The sequence below is a fragment of the Schistocerca serialis genome, chromosome 6 (genome assembly GCF_023864345.2).
Source record: "Schistocerca serialis cubense isolate TAMUIC-IGC-003099 chromosome 6, iqSchSeri2.2, whole genome shotgun sequence".
In the NCBI taxonomy this organism is placed as follows: Eukaryota; Metazoa; Arthropoda; class Insecta; order Orthoptera; family Acrididae; genus Schistocerca; species Schistocerca serialis.
In genome coordinates this window covers 461,944,730-461,965,926 of record NC_064643.1, presented here as the reverse complement: position 1 = coordinate 461,965,926, position 21,197 = coordinate 461,944,730, and the positions used below count along the sequence as shown (strand labels likewise).

The following is a 21,197-nucleotide window of genomic DNA, read 5'->3' as shown; positions in this document are numbered from 1 at the left end:
GTCTGACGCAGTTGTTAGATCAGTTACTGCTGCTACAACGGCAGGTCATCAAAAATTAAGTTAGTCTGAACGTGGCGTTATAGTCGGGGCTCGGGCGATGGGATGCAGCATCTCCGAGGTAGTGATGAAGTGGGGATTTTCCCGCACGAGCATTTCGCGACTGTACCGTGAATATCAGGAATCCGGTACAACATCAAATCTCCGACATCGCTGCGGCCGGAAAGAGGTCCTGCAAGAACGGGACCAACGACAACTGCAGAGAATCGATCGACGTCACGTAAGTGCAACCCTTTTGGAAATGGCTGCAGATATCAATGCTGGACCATCAACAAGTGTCAGCGTGCAAACCATTCAACGAAGCATCATCTACATGGGCTTTCGGAGCCGAAGGTCCACTCATGTACCCTTGATGTGCGCATGACGCAAAGCTTTACGCCTCGCCTGCGCCCGTCAACACTCTCATTGGACTGTTGATGACTGGAAACATATTGCTTGGTCAGACGAGTCTTTTTTCAAATTGTATGGAGCGGACAACCTCTTGGATCCATGGACACTGCATCTCAGCAGGAAGACTGTTCGAGCCGGTGGAGGCACTGTAATGGTGTGGGGCGTATGCAGCTGGAGTGATATGTGACCTTTGATACGTCTAGATACGACTGTGACAGGTGACACGTACGTAAGCATCCTGTCTGAGCAGCTACGTCCATTCATGTCCGTTGTACATTCCGACGGATTTGGACAATTCCAGCAGGATAATGTGACACTTCACGTGTCGAGAATTGCTACAGAGTCGCTCAGGAACACTGTTGGGGTGGTGGCGTTGTAAATGGAATTACAAGATTTACGGTGTGAAGAAATAGCACACCAGTTGCTTTAAAAAACAGAAAGCTGTATGACAAGATTGGTCTTTACCGTGGGCGGAGATGTGTGAGGGGAAATGCTGACGTAATCGGCGCTCGGCGCTACCAACAGAACTACGACGTTTGGCTTCACCATGCAGTTTTGATACTACAACTGCAAGGTCGTTTGCATTGGCGAAAAAGAAAAAAAAAAAAAAAAACACGGAAGTCGACATGAAATGTTCCGGATAGATCTCATATATGTGACGCAATCGAACGACGGACCCGTCGGACACCTTTTATTGTACCACTTGCTTGCAGTTACCATTGTTAGAGAAGTTGTTATGTCCAAGAGCGAACGTGCGTCGTTTTCCTGTCAATTCTTGCTCTAAGGGGGGTAGGTATGCTGGTAGCTTGGTGATCTACAGAAGATCTAATAATAAATCAATACAATCAATACTTAAATATACAGTTTTAAAACCGGCAGTATATTTACAATGTGCAGCCGATATTTTTATGGGCAGGTATGTAGATATTTCTTCCGAAATACAGATACATTTTTCGATGTATCGAGAGACGACAAAGATATTTTTTAAGAATCATTATATCGGGTTATCGATATTTTTAAAAATATCCACAGTCCTAATCCAGGTACGACTCTTGTCAAGTTAGAAACAGCTCTTTTCCGCGAATTAGGGAATTTTTGTTCTAATTGTATGTAATTAAAATATGTAGGATAGACTCTTTAACATTTGCGGTCAAGTGCTCAAACACGCTGTAGCTTAACAGTGTCGTTACATTTAATGACATAACCGAAAATCGAATCAGCAATCATTCGTGGCTTTTGGAAACTGGATTCTGCGTGGCGTTGGCTGTAACGCGAACGAAATGCTTTGTCTCCTTAATCTGGACAGTGTCTCTTCCTCTGATCTGGAAAATCTTATTTTTCATTTGTTGAAATTACATACCACTTGCATTCCTGAAAGCCGTCACAGTGCATACATTCGAAGATCTACCGGAACGATTTATGTAGGTCAGGAGTTACTGCTACGATTTCTTCTTGTTCTTAATAATGGGTGGTTTTTGGCTTTAATTACCAGAAAAACTGCGAGACTTGTGCAGATGGTCGGCATTTCAAACAGTCATTACGCTTCCTCTCACTGTAGAGCAATATTTCTCGCTCCACACGAGGACAGATACGCTGGACTCACATTCGGGAGGACGACGGTTCGAATTCGCGTCCGGCCATCCAGATTTAGATTTTCCGTAATTTACCCAAAACTGTTTCAGGCAAATGCCAAGATGGTTCCTGTGAAAGGGCACCGCCGATTTCCTTCCCGATCTTTTCAACAATCCGAGCGTGTTCTCCGTCGCTGATGATCTCGATGTCGACCGGACGTTACACTCTAATCTCCCTTCCTTCAATGGGACAGATAGTCTCTGTAATTCTGATGAAGACTTTGCGATAGATTAGTCAGCAGCTCGTTGGGTTATGTTCGTAATATGATCCATCCAATCGTGGACGCTGTCGCAAAGCTCAGACACTGGCAACTGCGGCAAAGCGTCTAATTAGCTTGATCTGTCAGACGTATTCAGACCAGGGAGGAACCAATAGAATGCAAATGACCGACCACTCCTCACTTAGCAGCGTCAGCGAGAGCGGGAGAGGTTATCGGGAGATCGATTGCAGAGAAAGACCAGTGGCATCACGGAAGAGCGTGGTGTGCCCCGTATTCAGAGAAAATGAAGAGAAAGGTGTTCAAGAAAAAGACCCAGTAAAAGATAGAGGTGGGTGCCCATGCCACATCATATATTTACTTAAATTTTTATTGATATATTTAACCTGGAAAAATTAAGTCATCTGACCCCCTTTATATCTAATCAGGTATTTTACACATTTTACATTGTATTAATTACTATTAGCATTAGTTACATCTATCATAAAACATTTAGTAGTTACTGTAATGAGGAAAAAGTAAGCACGATTTAAATTTTGAGGAAGCGGTTTCTCTCAGGTCTTACATAGCTGAAAAGCGTCATGTTACCGCCATGAGCTGCTGGTAAAATACTTTACTTAAACAGCTAGTTTCACTCGTCTGACCATTATCAGATACATAAAATTGTTAGTCGAAAGATAACGTCGTTATCGTCACGTAATAAAACAATGAATAACACAGTGTTATTATACCGCAATATCAATTACGTCATCAGTCTATAGAAGCTGTGCTACTGAGTGTATTCATTCATTGTAAAACTGTAAACAGCACTGTGCTACAATGATCAGCTGTTCAGTCGCCATTGTGCGGTATTATCCCGTTCACAGGGTTAAAAGCCGATTACGAAAATGGTTGAAATGGCTCTAACGGCTCTGAGCACTACTGTGGTCCTCAGTTCCCTAGAACTTAGAACTACTTAAACTTAACTAACCTAAGGACATCACACACATCCATGCCCGAGGCAGGATTCGAACCTGCGACCGTAGCAGTCACGCGGTTCCGGACTGCGCGCCTAGAACCGCTTTTTTTTTTTTTTTTTTCTTGCGCGGGCAAATTTTTTTTTTTTTTTTTTTTTTTTTTTTTGAGGAATAAATATACTGGTTTCTCCTTCCAGTAAACAAAAATGAGTCTCCTTCGTCTTGTTGGCGAAGAAGCAATCTTTTGGAACAAAAAAAGTTTCGCAAAGCCAAAATCATATTTCTTTTTCCTTTAAGAACAAATTGTGAGGAATAAATAAGGAAAAGTTTTTTTTTTTTCCCGAAAGAAAACAAAGTCTCCGATTATACCGGTTTCTCCTTCCAGTAAACAAAAATGAGTCTCCTTCGTCTTGTTGGCGGAGAAGCATCCTTTGGAACAAAAAAAGTTTCTCAAAGCCAAAATCAAATTTCTTTTTCCTTTAAGAACAAACTATGAGGAAGAAATAAGGAAAAGCTTTTTAAGTCGTCATGCGACTTGTAGTTAAAGTCCAGTTCTTACAGGAGCTCCTGAAGTGTATCCGCCTACAGCATGCCAGCTCGTCCAAACGTGTCTTCTCATGGCGTAGGCGTGAGTTCAGGGTAGCAGATCTATTCAGTTCGGCTCGTTTTATACAGTATTCAGCTTCTCAGGGCTTGGACGTTCCAGCTACTAGGCGGGTCATCGAAAGTGCTCCGTAAGAAATTAGAAAAATATTGTTTATAGCGAGGGTTGCGTATCAGGACGCAGTGTCGTTCGTTGAGATAAGTCCAATATCCTAGCGTAGACTTGTCGCCTGAAGTAAAAAGATAGCGGATCGTGTGGCCACAGATCCAATTCACAGAGTTAGTTTTGGCGGAGGGGTAGAAAGTCTTATCGGGGCACAAAAGCATGTGGACGTCGATCTGAGCCGGTGTCTGGCGAGTAAGAAACGCCAAAATTCGCCGCGCAAGTGTCCAGACGTCTAGCGCTGTGCCACAGTGGAACCGGTGGACATCCGTGTCATCCACGCCACAGTGGGTGCAGAGGGATGAATCGGCAAGATGGATGCGGTGCAGACGATCTCGGTTAACTTGTTTGCCATTCAAGGTGATGTACCACGCTGATTGAACGTCTGATTCGAGAAAACGCGCATGGATCGCCTTCCATATGTGTCGCCACACGTACTGTGGATACTTACGTTCGATGGGGTTGGACGGGCGGCACTGTTGTAACAATTCGGAGACTGTTTTCGTGAAGTACAAACGTGTAAGTGGTAAGGACCGGTAGATATAACTGAACTCCAGGAAAAATCGTTGGATGTAATAAAAGGGGGTTGGAATGGTCGATATCAGTACTGGGGCGGACAGGGAGGCCGGTGCAAAGTTGTGAAGCAGGAGGCTAGTAAGGCTCTGCGGGCAACGATGCCAAAGTTTGAGTTGGGAGCTGACGTATAGGGCCTTGACACGAGTCGGCACGTGGATGAGTCCCACCCCGCCACGATCTCGTGGCAGTGCAAGGGATTCATACTGCACCTTGAATAACATCCCCGAGCTGACGAAGGAGCCGAAAGCCATCAACAGTCGTCGCGCTAGGAGATTTGGGACCGGTAGTACTTGAGCCACGTGTGGTATACGGGAAGCGTGATACATGTTCACGTATTGCGCGCGTTGGATAACGTCGAGAGCTCGTAGCCGGTGATCTGCGAGATTTGCTCTGATTGTCTGTAGCAAGCGTCTACCATTGATAGCCGCTGAGCGGCGCAGGTCTGCTGTGAAATCAAGTCCAAGACACCGTATGGTGGCGGCGACACTAAGGGGGGCAGCGCATCTCTCCGGCAAGCCCTCACCAATGAGCAGGACCTTGGATTTTGACACGTTGAGGCAGCTCCCCGACGCTTCGCCGTAAGTCGCCACCCATGTCAGTGCTGCTCGTACTTCATCTTCACTGCGCAGATATAGTACTATGTCGTCTGCGTAGGCTGTACAACAAAAACGGTGGCCTTGCACAGCCATGCCTTCCAAACGTTGGCGCATGCCCTGGAGCAGGGGTTCCAAGGCGAAAGCATACAAAATCGTGGAAAGAGGGCATCCTTGCCGTACAGACCGTGCGATGACCAGGGACGGTGTAAGACGACCATTGTACATGATTTTAGAGGTTGCACTACTCAACAGGCGCATAACCACTGTTACAATACCGCCAGGAAAACCCATATGCTGAAGAACTGTCCGTAAATAGAAGTGGTCAACACGGTCGAAAGCCTGGCTAAAGTCCAGTGAAGCCAAGGCGCCAGGGAGACGCTGATGATGCGCTAATGCTATCATGTCTCTGTAACGGCAAAGGGCCGTACGGATGTTGTTGTCGCCTCCTAGGGAAGTCTGGTCGCAGGATGTGACGTAACGTGCGACCTTCTTGAGTCGCGATGCCAGTAGCCGTGTGAATATTTTCATGTCGCTGTTGAGCAAAGTAATTGGTCGATAGTCCTGGACCCTCGATAACCCGCGCGGTTTATGTACTGGGATAATAATTCCTTCTAGAAAGGCGCTCGGGACCACTGTCCTCGGTGACATCAGCTCTTGTGCGATTGCCGTCCACGTGGAAGCCAAGAAATACTGAAAACTTTTATAAAATTCGATGGGTATACCGTCAGGTCCAGGAGACCTGTTATCGGAACCCGCCTTGATAGCATCTACCACTTCATCTGTGGTTACGTCGTCTTGGAGGTCATGCACTGCATCCTCCGGAAGAGTGTTCGTAGTGAGCTGAGCGACTTCTGTGATCAGTGCTGCAGAATGCGTTACGGCTGCGTATAGCCCGGCAAAATGAGCATGGAGAGCACGACCGATGCTTTGTTGGGTGTCGTGCCGGCGCCCTTCCACATCAGTGAGGACTTGGATCAGAGCTCGTCGTCGTCGTTGTCTTTCCTGAAGGAGGTGGTACATCGACGGACGTTCTTGAGGGATTCGATTAGAAGCTCGAGAACGGACTACAGTGCCTTCCAAGTTACGCCGCATGATCAAGGAGATCTGCGCCTTCGTGCGATGGACCATCGACTGCCGGGCTGGCGAGAAAGGCATCGTCGCACAGTCACGTAGAATGGTGTAGTAGAAGTGCAGGGTATTAGTTTGCCACGCCTTTAATTCCTTCCCAAAACTCATCAGAGTCTTCCTGAGGGTCGGCTTTGCACAGGAGAGCCACCATGATAAGGTGGAGTCATAGGCTTCTCGACGATGGTGGCAGCGTGCCCACGCTTCTTCGACCATACGGCGACAGTCTGAGGAGGTCAGGTGAGCGACATTGAGTTTCCACAGACCACGACTATGCCACACTTGCTGTCGGGCGAGAGTGACGTCACAGAGGTATGCATCATGGTCTGAAAAGGCCAAGGGCCAGACTTTCGCATGACGTGTGCCATCAGCAAGGGAGCGGGTAACGTAGATGCGATCTTTGCGGCTTGACGAGTGAGAGGTGTAGAATGTAAAGCCCGGTTGAATTCCGTGGAGCTTCTTCCATGTGTCAACAAGTCGGAGACGGTCGGTGGCCACTGAGAGAGATGCACAAGGGGAATGTCGCGGGAGCTGGTCCCCGGGCTCTTGTGTCGAGTTAAAATCCCCACCGAGTACCAAATCGTCCTGCGGACCGGTGAAGAGGGGTGTGACGCTTTCGGCAAAAAAAAGTTTGTCGGTCATGAGGGCGGCCAGTTCCGGACGGAGCGTAATAATACGCACGCCGAACAGTGTGAGGGCCATACCTCGCGCAGTGGGGAGGTAGATGACGTCCTCTGCAGGGAGTCCGTCGCGTAGCAGGATGGCGACGCCGCTACCGGTATCGGATGCGGGGGAAACATGGGCGTTGTATCCGGTGGGAACTAGGAAGTCAGCCACAAACACCTCTTGTAAGAGTGCTATATCCACATCCGCAGAGTAAATAGTGTCTCTGAACATGGCCAGTTTATGGGGGGCACGAATGGTGGCAAGATTCATCGTGGCGATATGATATTGCTGTGTGCGGCCATCCTCAGTATTTGCAGAACGTGCGGTAGAAGTAGCCGGCAGGTGGAGACCCGCCGGTGGTCCCGCAGTGGTGATAATTACTGGCGGGGCGCCAGCCCCAGTGTCGCCGAGGTGGACTCCTGTGCAGACACGCTGGCAGTCTGTTCCGCTTCTTCTTCAACGTCATCGGCCCAGGAAGCTGACGACGTGGACATGTGACGGTCACGTACTTCTGGAACGGGTGTTGTGGATTCCGCAACATGAGTGGCAGGGGGACCGCCGTCATCATTCGTTGACAACGGCGAGGACACGTCCCTGGCTGGGAGAGTAGGCGTCACAGGAGGGGCTCCTGTTGCTGCCACATCGCGTGACTGGACGCAATGTGGGAGATCACCGTCAGACATCAGGTCGACATCTCGTGGGGCCGTCTGAGAAAGGGCGTCATCGGAAGGCGTTCGTCGTCGTTTCCTGTGTTTGCGAGGCGACCGCTGTTTTCTGATGTGGCCTTCTGAATCAGAATGTGGTCGCCCGTCGTCTGACACCGAACCCGTCTGGACAAAGGCAGACGTCGGCACGACACCGAGGTTGACGTCCATGGTTCCAACAGGAACATCGGTTTCGGTCGGCAAACCGGACGGTCCTGAAGCGAGCACTGGAGGTGACGCCGTGCTTGTGTCCTCGGCGCGTTGTGCTGCGGCGGGTGGCGTTGACGATGCTGCTGGCGCAATCGAGGTTGGTACAACGGGGTCCTGTGCAACCTTGGCGTAGGTGATGGGTAAGGACGTGACCGTCGAAGCCCGTGTCTCTTCACGTAACGGCGTCTGTATTAAACGGCGGTGTAAGCATTCGGAACGTACATGTCCCTCCTGGCCACATCCTGCGCACGTTCGTGGCTGTCCATCATACATGACGATGGCCCTCACACCGCCTATCAGCAGGTACGATGGGACATGTTTCGTCAGCTCAATTTTTATTTGCCTGACGCCATTTAATACGGGGTAGGTCGTAAATGTTTGCCACTTCTCCGCGACGTGACCCAAGACGGTGCCATATGGTTGGAAAGTGGCAATGACCGCATCCTGAGGCACCTCGAAAGGGAGCTCAAACACCCGCAATGTCCGGAGACCGAATCCAGCATGGGCGACTGTCACAGCACCCATATGTCCATCAGAGTGTTTAAATTTCAGTCCGGTGGCATGACGGTGAATTATGTCATTGCAAATTTCCTCCGTCGACATCTTGATGTAGACAACACTTCCAGTGATGGAAAAATGTATGCCGATTACGTCCTGGGGGTTCAAACGTAGATCCTCACGTATGAACTGTTCGACTTCGAAAGCTCTGGGTCGTGGATGTTCGGCCTGAAACGTTACTTTGATCGTTGCACGGCGGTACGAGTGCGCCATGGTGTACGTTAGTACTGGACTCGATAAACACAAACACCGCGACACGGAAGTAAACACCGCCAAGAGCGGAGCGTCACACGGCGCGCGGAGCAGCTCCGCACGCTAGCACGGCTGCGAGCCGACTGAACCGCTAGACCACCGCGGCCGGCTACGAAAATGGCTCTGAGCACTATGGGACTTAACTTCTGAGGTCATCAGTCCCCTAGAACTTAGAACTACTTAAACCTAACTAACCTAAGGACATCACACACATCCATGCCCGAGGCAGGATTCGAACCTGCGACCGTAGCGGTAGCGGGGTTCCAGACTGTAGCGCCTAGAACCGCTCGGCCACCCCCGCCGGCCCAAAGCCGATTACAGTTTTAACGTAAAAGAATACACTCACTAGCACAATTTTATAGACTGATGACGTAACTAATATTAAGATATGATAACAATGTATTATTATTCATTTTTCATCTCCTGGCAATAACGACTTTATATTTCGGCTAACATGATACTGTGAATACTTCTATGAACCTAATGATGATAAGACAACTGAAACTGGTTGTCTAGTATAAATAAAGTACTTTACTAACAGCTCAAGGCGGTAATCTGACGTGCTTCAATTTTTTCAAGCACAGATTACAGTCGTTCATGAGTGCAACAGTGAAGTTACAGGGCGGTAGATAGTATGAGGGCTAGCAGCAATGTACAGGGAATATTGAACGGATAAAAAGCCCAGTACGAAGGGTTACATGTTTGTTCGACCCATGGAAGTGTGTCGCGAAAATGCTGAAACAATTGAACCGGAAAACGAGTGAAAATAAACGCAAACTGTTCCGTGGAGATCCGCTTAGAAAGTTTCTAGAACCGACGAATCTAGGAACATGTTACGACGCGCTACGAAGCTCTTCCATAGATACCGCGAAAACAAATTTAGACTTATTACAGCACGCATAGAGGTTTTTAAGCAACCATTGTTCCCGCGTTCCACATTAGAATGGAACTCGGAATGGTCATGCTCTCCAGAATATGGATAGAGATGGAGACGTAGATGTGAGAGAAGGGATACAATACGGAGAGAAAGAGGAACCGAGAAAACACAGTAATATAAAGATAAGGGAAAGAAAGTGGCGTGACAGATTGAGAAATGGAAAGAGCTAGAAGCGTAAATGGGAGAAGATGGGAGCATCCGCTTTACTGTTTTACGGAGTGAAAACTTGCCATACAAATTAATTTTTGAAGAATCTCTATGAGGGTAACAAAGGGAAGTAATTCACTTTTTTTCTTAAAACAACATCACATTGAACTGTGCATAGGGTGAAAATTAGCTTGTTTCAGGGGTGGACAGCCACGGAGAAGGTGTTAGCCAATGTTCCTGTTTTATGGGTGGGCACAGCCATGGTTCTAAATAAGTGAGATCTTGTGTTTTGATTATGATGAGACGAAAATATTTAACCTCTGAAACAAGATACTGGGGAGCTTGAGCGCTGAGGCTCTGATGTAGTAAACCGAGCGTATGGCACTTACGTAACTTGTCACGGCGCAACGAACCTGTCTGGGCCTATGAAGCACTGAACATGTTGCAGATGAAAACAAACATTCATGAATAGTTCTAACCGACTAGTGTTCCCACTACTCAAGCTGTTTTGGATTACATCGTAATGGTGGAGCTCCCGCAGAACAGGTGGTTACATTAGTTTACTTTTATATCCTGTAGGAAAACGTTCTGAAACTTTTTACTGACACCGAGGCAAGTGGAAGTCTTCCTACACGTGAAGATTGTAAATTCTGCCCAGCCGACACCCTCTTCCAATGTTACACCCAAGTTATTCAGTGTTTTTGATAAGGAATTGGAATACCGTCCAGAAGACTAAGAGGCAATTGTTCGTGGAATTTAAAACTCGTTAATTTCTAGTCTTTCGCATTTAGCTTAAGCGCAAATTGAAGATCATCACCGATACCGACGTTCACCGTATTGATATCCTGAGTTACAGGACGTTGGTGAAACTGGAGATCGTCGACATAAAAATGACATTTGGAGGAAGAGCGAAATGACGAAATATCGTTGACATACATGGAAAACGTCCAGGACTGACCCCTGTGGCACTCCTGAAAGAACATGCTTCCAGGACGACTGTCTCTTTTTCAGGTAGCTTTCAAACAACTCCTGCGTACTTCATGAAGATTTTAGCTGTCTATTTTTGTGTGCAGTACGTCAAAGTTGGCGATATCAATTGCTTTGCTGAAGTATAATAGAGCCAGTATTGTGGCATCACAGTTGTCTAATGTCCGAAGCTCGTGGTCTAGTGGCAGAGGTCAGAGTGTGGTACGCATGCAAACGGTTGCGTGAGCAAACCGGGTTGTTTGGAAGTGGTACGGAGAAGTTTTGTGTCTTGTGAGTGCTTATTTGTAAGTAAGAAAATGTCGGGAGAAATTCAAACGAACCTATTTCGTGAAGCAGCAAAGATTGGAGCGCAGAAGCATTCGGGAAAGAGTACAAAAACTGTTGGGTATGGAACAGCTGGCTTTAGGACCAAAGCCGAGATCTTGGACCATGTACAGAATGGGATTATTAGCCGTGTTAAGATCAAAGACGAAAGGAGCAACCATTGGTGTAACGATGACAGCTTCACATAATCCAGTGTAAAACAATGGTGTGAAAATTGTTGATCCTCTTGGAGAAATACTAGTTCAGCACTGGGAAAAAAATTGCTACAGACTCTGCCAATGTTAGTGACGATAATTTAGAAGAATGTCTTTTGGAGATAGTGAAAAATGAGAAGATAAATACTGATGCAGCTGTTCCTGTTTTCTTCGGAATGCATACTAGACCTAGCAGCCTAGAGCTCTCCAATGCTCCTAAGGAAGGCGTTACTGCTGTGGAAGGAGAAATTCGTGATTGGGTTGTTGTGACGACACCAATGCTCCATTATTTTGTGGCTGCCAAAAACAGTGGACTGACACCATCTAAAGAAAACTATTATAGAAAGCTTCTTAACAAACTTAGAGCTCTTAGAAGCAAGAATTCTTCCAGTGGCAACTATGTACCTGAAATTTTGTTTGAGGGTGCAAATGGCGTTGGGGAATTGGTTATCCCACTACTAGATGGACTCCTAACAATCAAACCATACAATAACGGCGAAGGCAAGCTGAATTATCATTGTGTAGCAGAGTTTGTGAAGGTAGAGCAGCAACAACCAGTAAGTATCCCAGAAGTCAGATGGGCTCGATGTGTTGCAGTAGATGGGGATACAGATCGGATTGTCTATTTCTTTACTGATGGCAATAATAAATTTTACCTGCTTGATGGTGACAGAATAGCAACATTGGTGGCTGGTTACTTAATGGATCTCGGTCGAGAAAGTGGTTTAAGCTTGCGATTAGGAATGTGCAGACTGCTTATGCTAATGGAAAATCAACAAAATACATATCGCAGACTCTGCATGTCAAAAAATGGTTCAAATTGCTCTGAGCACTATGGGACTCAACTTCTGAGGTCATTAGTCCCCTAGAACTTAGAACTAGTTAAACCCAACTAACCTAAGGACATCACACACATCCATGCCCGAGGCAGGATTCGAACCTGCGACCGTAGCGGTCTCACGGTTCCGGACTGCAGCGCCTAGAGCCGCACGGCCACTTCGGCCGGCCTCTGCATGTCCCAGTAGTGTGTGTACCAACTGGTGTCAAACATCTGCATCACAAGACACAAGAATCTGATATTGGTGCATATTTTGAAGCAAATGGTCATGGAACTGTGCTGTTTGGACAGAAAGCTGTTGAGCTTATAATAAAAGCTGCTGCAGATTCTAATAATAATGCTGGACAGCAACTCCTTGTAAGCATGAAAATAATCAATCGAGCAACTGGAGATGCACTATCTGACCTTCCGCTAGTAGAGGCTGTGCTAAGTGCTCGCAGATGGTCTGTTATGGACTGGGCTGCAGCCTGTACAGATTTGCCTAACTGGCAACTCAGGATCACTGTCAAGGATCGTAATTTAATTAAGACTGTTGATGCTGAGCGGGAATGTGTATCACCTTTGGGTCTTCAAGACAGAGTGGATCAGCTTGTATCTCAGTACCCCAGTGGAAGGGCTTTCGTTCGGCCTTCTGGCTCAGCGGATGTTGTCCGTGTTTATGTTGAGGCTGATACTAGAGAAAATTGTGATAAACTGGCTCAGAAAGTAACTGAAGCTGTTTTAGAGTTCACAGTTTGAATGTAATGAATCAGAAAATATTGTGGAATAAAATTCTGAATAGTAAAAAAAAAAAAAAGTGGCTAACATTGCTGCCTCTGGATCGCGGGGTCCCGGGTTCGATTCCCGGCCGGGTTGGGGATTTTCTCGGCCCGGGGACTGGGTGTTTGTGTTGTCTTCATCATTTTATCATCATTCGTGAAAGTGGCTCGATTGGACTGTGTAAAGATCGGGACTATATACGGGCGATGATAAACTGCGCAGTTGAGCGCCCCACAAAACAAACATCATCACTGTTGTCGAAGTCATCTTTCACTTCATTAGTTACGTTAATTAATGCGGTGTTGACGTTACGATGTTTATGAAAATAGGGCTGATATTTGTCGCACAAGTTTCACGTAAGTGTAACCCGCGACTCTGGAAGGGTGGCTTGGTGTATCGAAAAGGCAAAATAAGAACTAGACGATTTTTTTCAGCACCCGTCGAAGAATGATCTTCGTAAGAATCCCGAGATCTATATGGAATGTATGTTCAGTGTTCCTACAAGTGACGTGTTTTGAGCTTTGGGGTCTATAAGGAGTAGAACAAAAGTATCTTTTGTGTTGGGAGGCCTAGAGCCGACGTTTGACATATATCTGTTACTTTGCCAATTACATATAAAAAAGTGAGACTGTGGGATGAGTGGTGTGTGCGTTGTAATAGCAGACTCTACATCTATTGAGATCGTGCGAACGTTCAGCAAAGTTCAATAAACACAACAGAGACTTTTACCCTTCACTATTTACAACAGTCTGCCAACGCTGGGGTAACTTTTCGATTCCGCGAGTGTGGAAATCACGTGGTTTTGAGGCGAAGAACTCGTGGAGCCACATTCGGCGTGCATTTTCATCCGGAGAGGAAGTTCCTTGAAGGCTGTTCGTTAGAGGGGGGGAAAGGTGAAGATCGAAGGAAGCAAGATAAGGTGAATAAGATGGGTGCGGAGTGACGTAACTCCTGTACAGTGTGTTTGTCAGTCTAGCAGAATGCTGGCAGGCGTTATCGTGGAGTAACACCACTTCACGCAGGCCTCCTGGTCGTTGCTCGTGGATTGCGTCTGCAAGACGTCTCGGTTGTTGACAATAAATGTCAGTGATGGGTACATCTCGGGGAGGTAATTCGTAGTGCTACAGTTGCTGTTCAAACAGATGCATAACATTATTGAGCTGTGCACGGCTCGCGTTTATCCCATTTATTGTTTGTTATCTTCTATTGCGGTACTGCCGCCTCGTTTTCTTATACCATTTACTGGCGTCGCTAACTTCCTGCCTTACTTGACCGTGAGCGGCAGAAGTAGAGCGTATCGATAAGTGCACTGTCGTACCATCACTGGAGCGACCGATAGTATTTCCGGGTCGTCGTGTGTCTGGCAGTCAGTTGAAGACGAACCAGCAGTGCAGTCGGGACGCAGCAGCAGTGAAGTCGGGGACGGAGCGCCGGCGAGGCGCCGACAGCCAGTGCTCGCCGACCGCTGATGACACACGCACTGTCCGACGGAGGGAGATTGGAGCGGGACGACCGTTGGTTGGTCGTTCGGTTGATCGTCTCATCGGACGACGTATATTCGGTCCTTCCACCGTTTCCAGGCCTGGGCAGTTTATCGGTTGGCGTGGAGCAGCGAGGAAGTCTCCGTGGCGCGTGTCTGGCCGGCGCCGCTGCGGGGTCCCGCGCGGTCGCAGTGTGAGGGGCTGTTCCCATTGCTACGAGGCCTGTGCTCACCGATCACGGACACGGAAGTTAAGTCTTTACTTAATCTACCAGCCAGCCCAAACTGTTCACATTGCGTCGTTTTAATTTCATTGTGGGCTATTGGGACATCCTGTCGCTTTGTCCGTTGACTGTCTGTAGGTTGGGTTGACGTCGGATTGTGAATGGTTGGCCCAACTGCCTGTCTCATCTAAGCGACCGTTAGAGTTTCAATTCCAGGCCGACCCTCGAACATCTGAGCGCCCTTGGGTTTACTGCCCTTTTTATTGTTCTTGTTGCTTGTACTTGTATGGCTTATAGCCGATTTTTTTTTTAAATTAAGGTTGTTTTGTTCTTAAGGCATAAGATTCCTTAGGCCTTCAGCCTAATTTAAAGAACTGTTTCACGTAAGACCTTTGGCATTTTAAAGGTTTTAATGTTGTTGGATTTTAAGTGTTAGCCCTTTAGCCGATTTGAATTTAACTTGTTTGCTCTTGAAGTGTCTGATTCTTTGGGCCTTCAGCCTAACTGAACAACTGTTTTAAGATAAGGCTTGCCTTTTAAATTGTAAGTAGGCTGTTTAGGTTTTCTTATTGGTAACGCCACGTAACGCTCTGTATGAAAATCACTAGCTGTGCTGTGTGCAGTCTGTGGCTAGTTTGCATTGTTGTCTGCCATTGTAGTGTTGGGCAGCTGGATGTTAACAGCGCGTGGCGTTGCGCAGTTGGAGGTGAGCCGCCAGCAGTGGTGGATGTGGGGAGAGAGATGGCGGAGTTTTGAAATTTGTAAGACTGGATGTCATGAACTGATATATATATTATGACTATTAAGGTGAATACATTGTTTGTTCTCTATTAAAATCTTTCATTTGCTAACTATGCCTATCAGTAGTTAGTGCCTTCCGTAGTTTGAATCTTTTATTTAGCTGGCTGTAGTGGCGCTCGCTGTATTGCAGTAGTTCGAGTAACGAAGATTTTTGTGAGGTAAGTGATTTGTGAAAGGTATAGGTTAATGTTAGTCAGGGCCATTATTTTGTAGGGATTATTGAAAGTCAGATTGCGTTGCGCTAAAAAAAAAATATTGTGTGTCAGTTTAAGCACAGTCATGTATAATTGTTCAAAGGGGACGTTCCAAAATGTCTGATTATGCTTGTGTCTTATTGGCCTTCAGCTGGTAATTAAGTACCAAAGATTATAGCTGTGTGTTAAAAAAAAATTTTTTTTGGTCTCTTGTAATGTTTGACCAAATAATAAAGTTGTATGTTCGAGTGTAACTGACAGTCCCTTATTCTGGCCTGTCTCCACAAGTTAAACTACCAGGTCCTGTCCTGCGTGTTAAGCGGAGCGTCTCAATTATCTTTTGTGGATGAACACACGTCTTCGTACAGGGGTTGCTGCTTTCTTTGTGCTCGACTATTCCTTTCTTTTCCTTATGTTAGCATAAAGACACCATTTCTCGTTACCAGAAACAATACGGGATAAGAATGGTCAGTGGGTGTTGATCAGGAAGAGATGAACTGGTGGCCACTTTCTGATTTTTGTGATTTTGACTTAGAGCATGCGACACCCATACACCAGATTTTTGGACCTTCCCCACTGCACGCAAACGTTCACGAAGATGCAATGATCAGAGTTCATCACGTTTATCAGTCTCGAGCACACTGAGATGGTTCATTGTGGATTAATGAGTTCAAAAAGTTTTCATCAAATCCCAACAGTCTTTGTGAATGTGGAGAGTTAGTAACGTCAAAACTATCCTTCTTAGAACGTAAAAACCATTTTTTCCGTAATACTCACTTGCTAATCGAACCTACCAATTACAAATAGTGCTGTTGAAACATGCCTCACAGTTTCCTGCAGTTCTGAGAAGTGTAGTCCTCCGTTATTTGTTCCGCATAGCCGGAAGAGATCGTGAATCGATTTCAATCGGTAATGAGAAGTACACTGTGTCAGCTATCACTGCTTCGCTATTACCTTCCAAGGGCAGGCATCTAACTAGAGAAATCCCGCTTTGTTTTTAGTTGCAATTTCACTTTCCCAAGAAGTGAATTTCGCCTCAGTCATTGTTTCTTTTTGGAGGGTAACTGAACATTTCACACCGGTGGAACCACTGCATTATCATCTATCTGACAATTTTCTCAAAGATTTTGCTGTCGAAATGCAGAAAAGTTTTCGTTTACTTCTTGTTAGATAAACAACAATACTTGCGACGCATGTTACCGCGATGTCTTGCCACAAGATGGTGCCTGCGGAAACTTGCTAATGTAGGAGATTCTCAGCTCCCTCTGACGGTTTTTGATTAAGTGAACCTCTAATTGCAAATATAGCTTATTTCAAATGATTAAAATTAACGGATATTTTACTCATTTGTAACACATATGCCGCATGTAAAGAGAAATTCTGGAATTTTGATGTCATTTGCCCATTTTATTCCTTTTGTCACAATAGCATTATAAACACACGGTCTATTAGTGTATGTGCTACAAATGAGTAAAATATCCGTTCCTTGTAGTCATTTGAAACAAGCTGTATTTTCAATTAGAGGTTTATTTAATCAAAAACCGTCAGAATGAGCTGAGAATCTCCTACATTAGCAGGTTTTCGCAAGCGGTCTACCCGACGGGAGGCCCTAGTCACACATTTTATTTTTACCATATGACGAGACCTTAGATTTCTCCACGAGGGGAGCACGTGTATGGCTCAAGACCACACAGTCGTACATAAAAATGATGAATCTACTAATTAGAGTGAAACTGCCTATAGGCCTTTCTCTATGTGGGGTAACTCCACAGAACAATTCTCCATAACGTTATTTTTAGACATTAAATTAACGAAATAAAAATCAAATCTAAAAGAACAGTGAGGAATATGCACCAATTTAAGTAGACACGCCTGCATAATAGAGTGCAGCAAGGAGTCGCAAAACAATACAGACTCCACCTGACACTGAAAGCGTTGGAGAGCCATCCCAACTCATGACTATTCAATCACAGTCCACAACTCACGCAAGGCGTTGTCACACCATGCACCCTTTTCTTCTGATTGGTTTCTTGCAGATCGCCACGCTTTCCCTTCCTGTGCCACTGTGTGCTTAAGGCACACCTAACGTCTCCAGTTATTTCTAAACAACGATGAGCCTGAAAATAATGCCAACTGCCCGCAGCGAGATTACTTGCAGCCCTAGTGGCGTTATGGGCGCTCGACGCAGTAAAGAAATTGCATTGTCACCTCCCCACAATATTTGTTTCTGTTTGAATTTAGCCCAGTTTTACCTCCCACTCTATAAAAGTCTACGTATTCCCAAAAGTGGGTACCCACAAACTGTTATTCGCCTTAAACTTGTATGCTAACCTTTGACTAAACAGAACTCAATTTGAACTGAACTGTAACTGATACGAATGCAACTTGTCTGTATGTTAAATGCGCAACTGGCCCTAATTAAACTTTCCACTTTCCTCGCGTCTTGATAAAACTGTTGCAGATTTGTCGAAAGCACAAAAGCAAACAGTAAGCATGCAGCGGCTACGCTAGACTTCTGTTTATAAATACATATTCAAACTGTTGCATGTGGTTAATGCGTATTGGCAAACAGTGGGGTGGGGACAGTAGCTATTCCTACGAAATGATATGCCAAGACAACGATTTTACAGTGAAGTATATATTCAGAAACACAGAGCAATACTTCGCGTAACCTTCGCACAAAACATTTGTCTGAACAATCTATGCTTAACAAAGTGAACAAGAATTTAAAGAGGGTAAAATGTTAACAGAGAATTTCTGTAAAAATCAAACAGCTTAATCGGTACATATGTTAATCCATGACTCAGAGAAGTGAGGTTGTCTTTCTCTCAGCTCTGAGAAAGTTAACTAGCTGACAATAATCATTCCGACAGATTAGTTGCGCAGTGCTGTAGTCTTAAATCAAACTTCTTCTCTTCACAAACAATTACATTAAGCAAAATTTACATTCCTTTCACCTTTCATTTAATATATCATATTCATCCTTGCTGCCCTTTAAATGAATCTTTCTTCATCTAACAACTAAGAATGTATCTGACTGCGCAGAGGCAAAAACTGTACCACGGCAAGAGCAAAGATCGTTTAAGGGGGGTAGGACGTCAAACGGGCCGACTTGGAGCATGAGAGTCACCAAAGGGCATTTTAATTTCTACTGTCTATACTTTTACAAATAAATTCATAAAACATTGTCACCATGACCAGGAAGAATTGAGGACTCACGCTCATCCCAGTGGAAATTCAAAAACGTAGCATCGCTGCCAAGGATTTTGGCTAATCAGGTCCATCCCGTGGTCCAGTGTTTGTTCCCTTATGATCGCACTGCGATCGAAGACGACAGGGCCCCTATTCACATACCTCGCATCATCTAAGACCTTTTTTTTTGAACGAGGACGAATTGTCGCATCTTCTCTGGTCATCATAGTCACCATATCTCAGTATTATTGAGCTTTTGTGGTCTACTTTGGAGACAGTGGAGCATGATCGGTATCCACCTCCATCATTGTTACTTGAAATTGCCACTATATTGCAGGAAAAAGAGTGTAACATTCTCCTTAAAACCAGCCAGTATCTTAGTTGAATCATTCCAAGACGACTTGAAGCCGTTTCAGATGCCAGCCGGTTTCCTACACCGTGTTAGACATAATACGTCTCAAGTACGTAAATATCCTGACATAAGCGACTGTTACACACTCGGTCTTGAGCATCTAGGCAAATGGTAGAAGGACGGTTGAAACACGAATAGACAGCAAGCTGTTGGACGTCCAAGCCACATCACTGAACGTGGAGGTCGTGACTTGCCCGTTCTGTAAAACGGGGTAGGCGGCGAGGAGTGTCAAATACGACTTAGCACAATGCTGATGCAGGCACAAGTATTTTACACTGTTGAGCGCACATTGTTGAACATGGGGCTCAGGAGCAGGCAAGAAAGGTACATAGTCCCGATGACCCGGCCGCAGTGACCGAGCGGTTCTAGGCGCTTCAGTCTGGAACCGCGCGACCTCTGTGGTCGCAGGTTCGAATCCTGCTTCGGATGTGTGTGATGTCCTTAGGTTAGTTAGGTTTAAGTAGTTCTAAGTTCTAGGGGATTGATGACCTCAGATGTTAAGTCCCATAGTGCCGAGAAGCATTTGAACCATCTGAAGTCCCGTTGATAGCGACATCATTAGAGACGAAGTACAAGTTTGCGTTACGAAAGGGTGGGATGAATATCGGCCTTGTCCTTTCCATAGGAACTATCAGGGCATTTGCCTGGACCGATTTATGGAAATCAAGATGGTCGGACGCGGGTTTGAACCGGCATCCTCCCGAATGCGAATCATGTGTTCTAATCAATGCGCCACCTCGCTCGGTGGCTCCGCAGCAGACTGCCCCTACATGTTTCCATGTTGGCCCAACGACATTGGCAATTACGATTGCGGTGAGCACGGGATCTTGATAGTGGACCACTGATCAATCGAAAGTGGCGTCTTGCCGGATGACTTACATTTCTTGTTACACCAGGTCGACGGTCATCTTCCGGGCTAACAGGTGCTCCTAACACGCACCACACTAGAATGCAGTTCAGTGGAGGTGTTATTGTGCTATGGAGGACATTCACCCTGCCATTCACGGGTCTTGCGGTGGTAATCGAAGGCACTATGACAGTTGTGAAAGAGAACGTTATTACTCGGTGTCTCCCGCTACAGCGATGACATCTTCCGGATGGAAAACTGTCTGAAGCGACGGATTCGTGCTACAGTGATTTGTGGAATATAATAGTGAGATCAAGGGCAACATCTAGATCACCAAATTCGCCTGATCTGAACGCAATGGAAGTCATCTGGAACGCTAGTGGCCGCAGGCACCGCGTCCGCAAACTCACTGGACCGTAATTCACGGGAACTGCGTGACATGTGCATAGGCATCTGGTGCCACATACGTCCGGGTAACTACGAAACTTGTAGAATCCATGCCATGCAGTACAGTCGTGGTCCAATAAGCTATTCAATAAATAGCCGTAATGTTTTGTCGCATGAATTTATATACCTTCCAGGATCTGTCTTCCCGTCACGTGTCCCTATAAAACTATAATAATTATGCTGAGCTGTCTTGATTTGTTATCGTCCTTGACCTTCTTCTAAGCAGTGTTTTCGACACAATCCATTCTTAGTCGATTCTACAGAAAATCTACTTATTTCTTAGCTTATTATTCCATTTAATTTAATGATTCTTATGTAACACTATATCATACGAATACTGTGAGTCACATAAGCACCCAAACATCCATAGAATGTCGCTTAATTTCTTCTGATCCAGAAGCGATGGGGTGGTGCTTTGCTAAAGATATTTGTCACCTTGCAATGCTGTTGTGAAACCAACGGCTGCACACCTATCGAACAGTAGTTTCTGCATCTGCAAGCTAAGATACTTGGCAGTCATTTGAATATCAGTATTACAGTCCCATACGAGAATACTAAATTACGCGCCTGAACGGTGTACTGTGGTTTTCGATGTTATTGCAGCCAGCCAGCGTCGTGTATCAACTCGTGCAGCGTCTGTTCATGCCCTTATGATCTCTCACCACATTTAAAAAATCCAGTAGCGGTCTTCTTGCTCCAGTGATAATCT

General features: G+C 45.8%; 1 protein-coding gene across 1 annotated transcript; it reads left to right on the top strand.

Moving 5' to 3' along the window:
- Positions 1–11,470: 11,470 nt before the first annotated feature.
- Positions 11,471–12,870, top strand: LOC126484919 (phosphoacetylglucosamine mutase-like). Its single transcript, XM_050108520.1, is given in 3 exon segments — positions 11,471–12,035; positions 12,038–12,078; positions 12,292–12,870. Coding segments are annotated over 3 exon segments (1,185 nt in total).
- Positions 12,871–21,197: the final 8,327 nt, after the last annotated feature.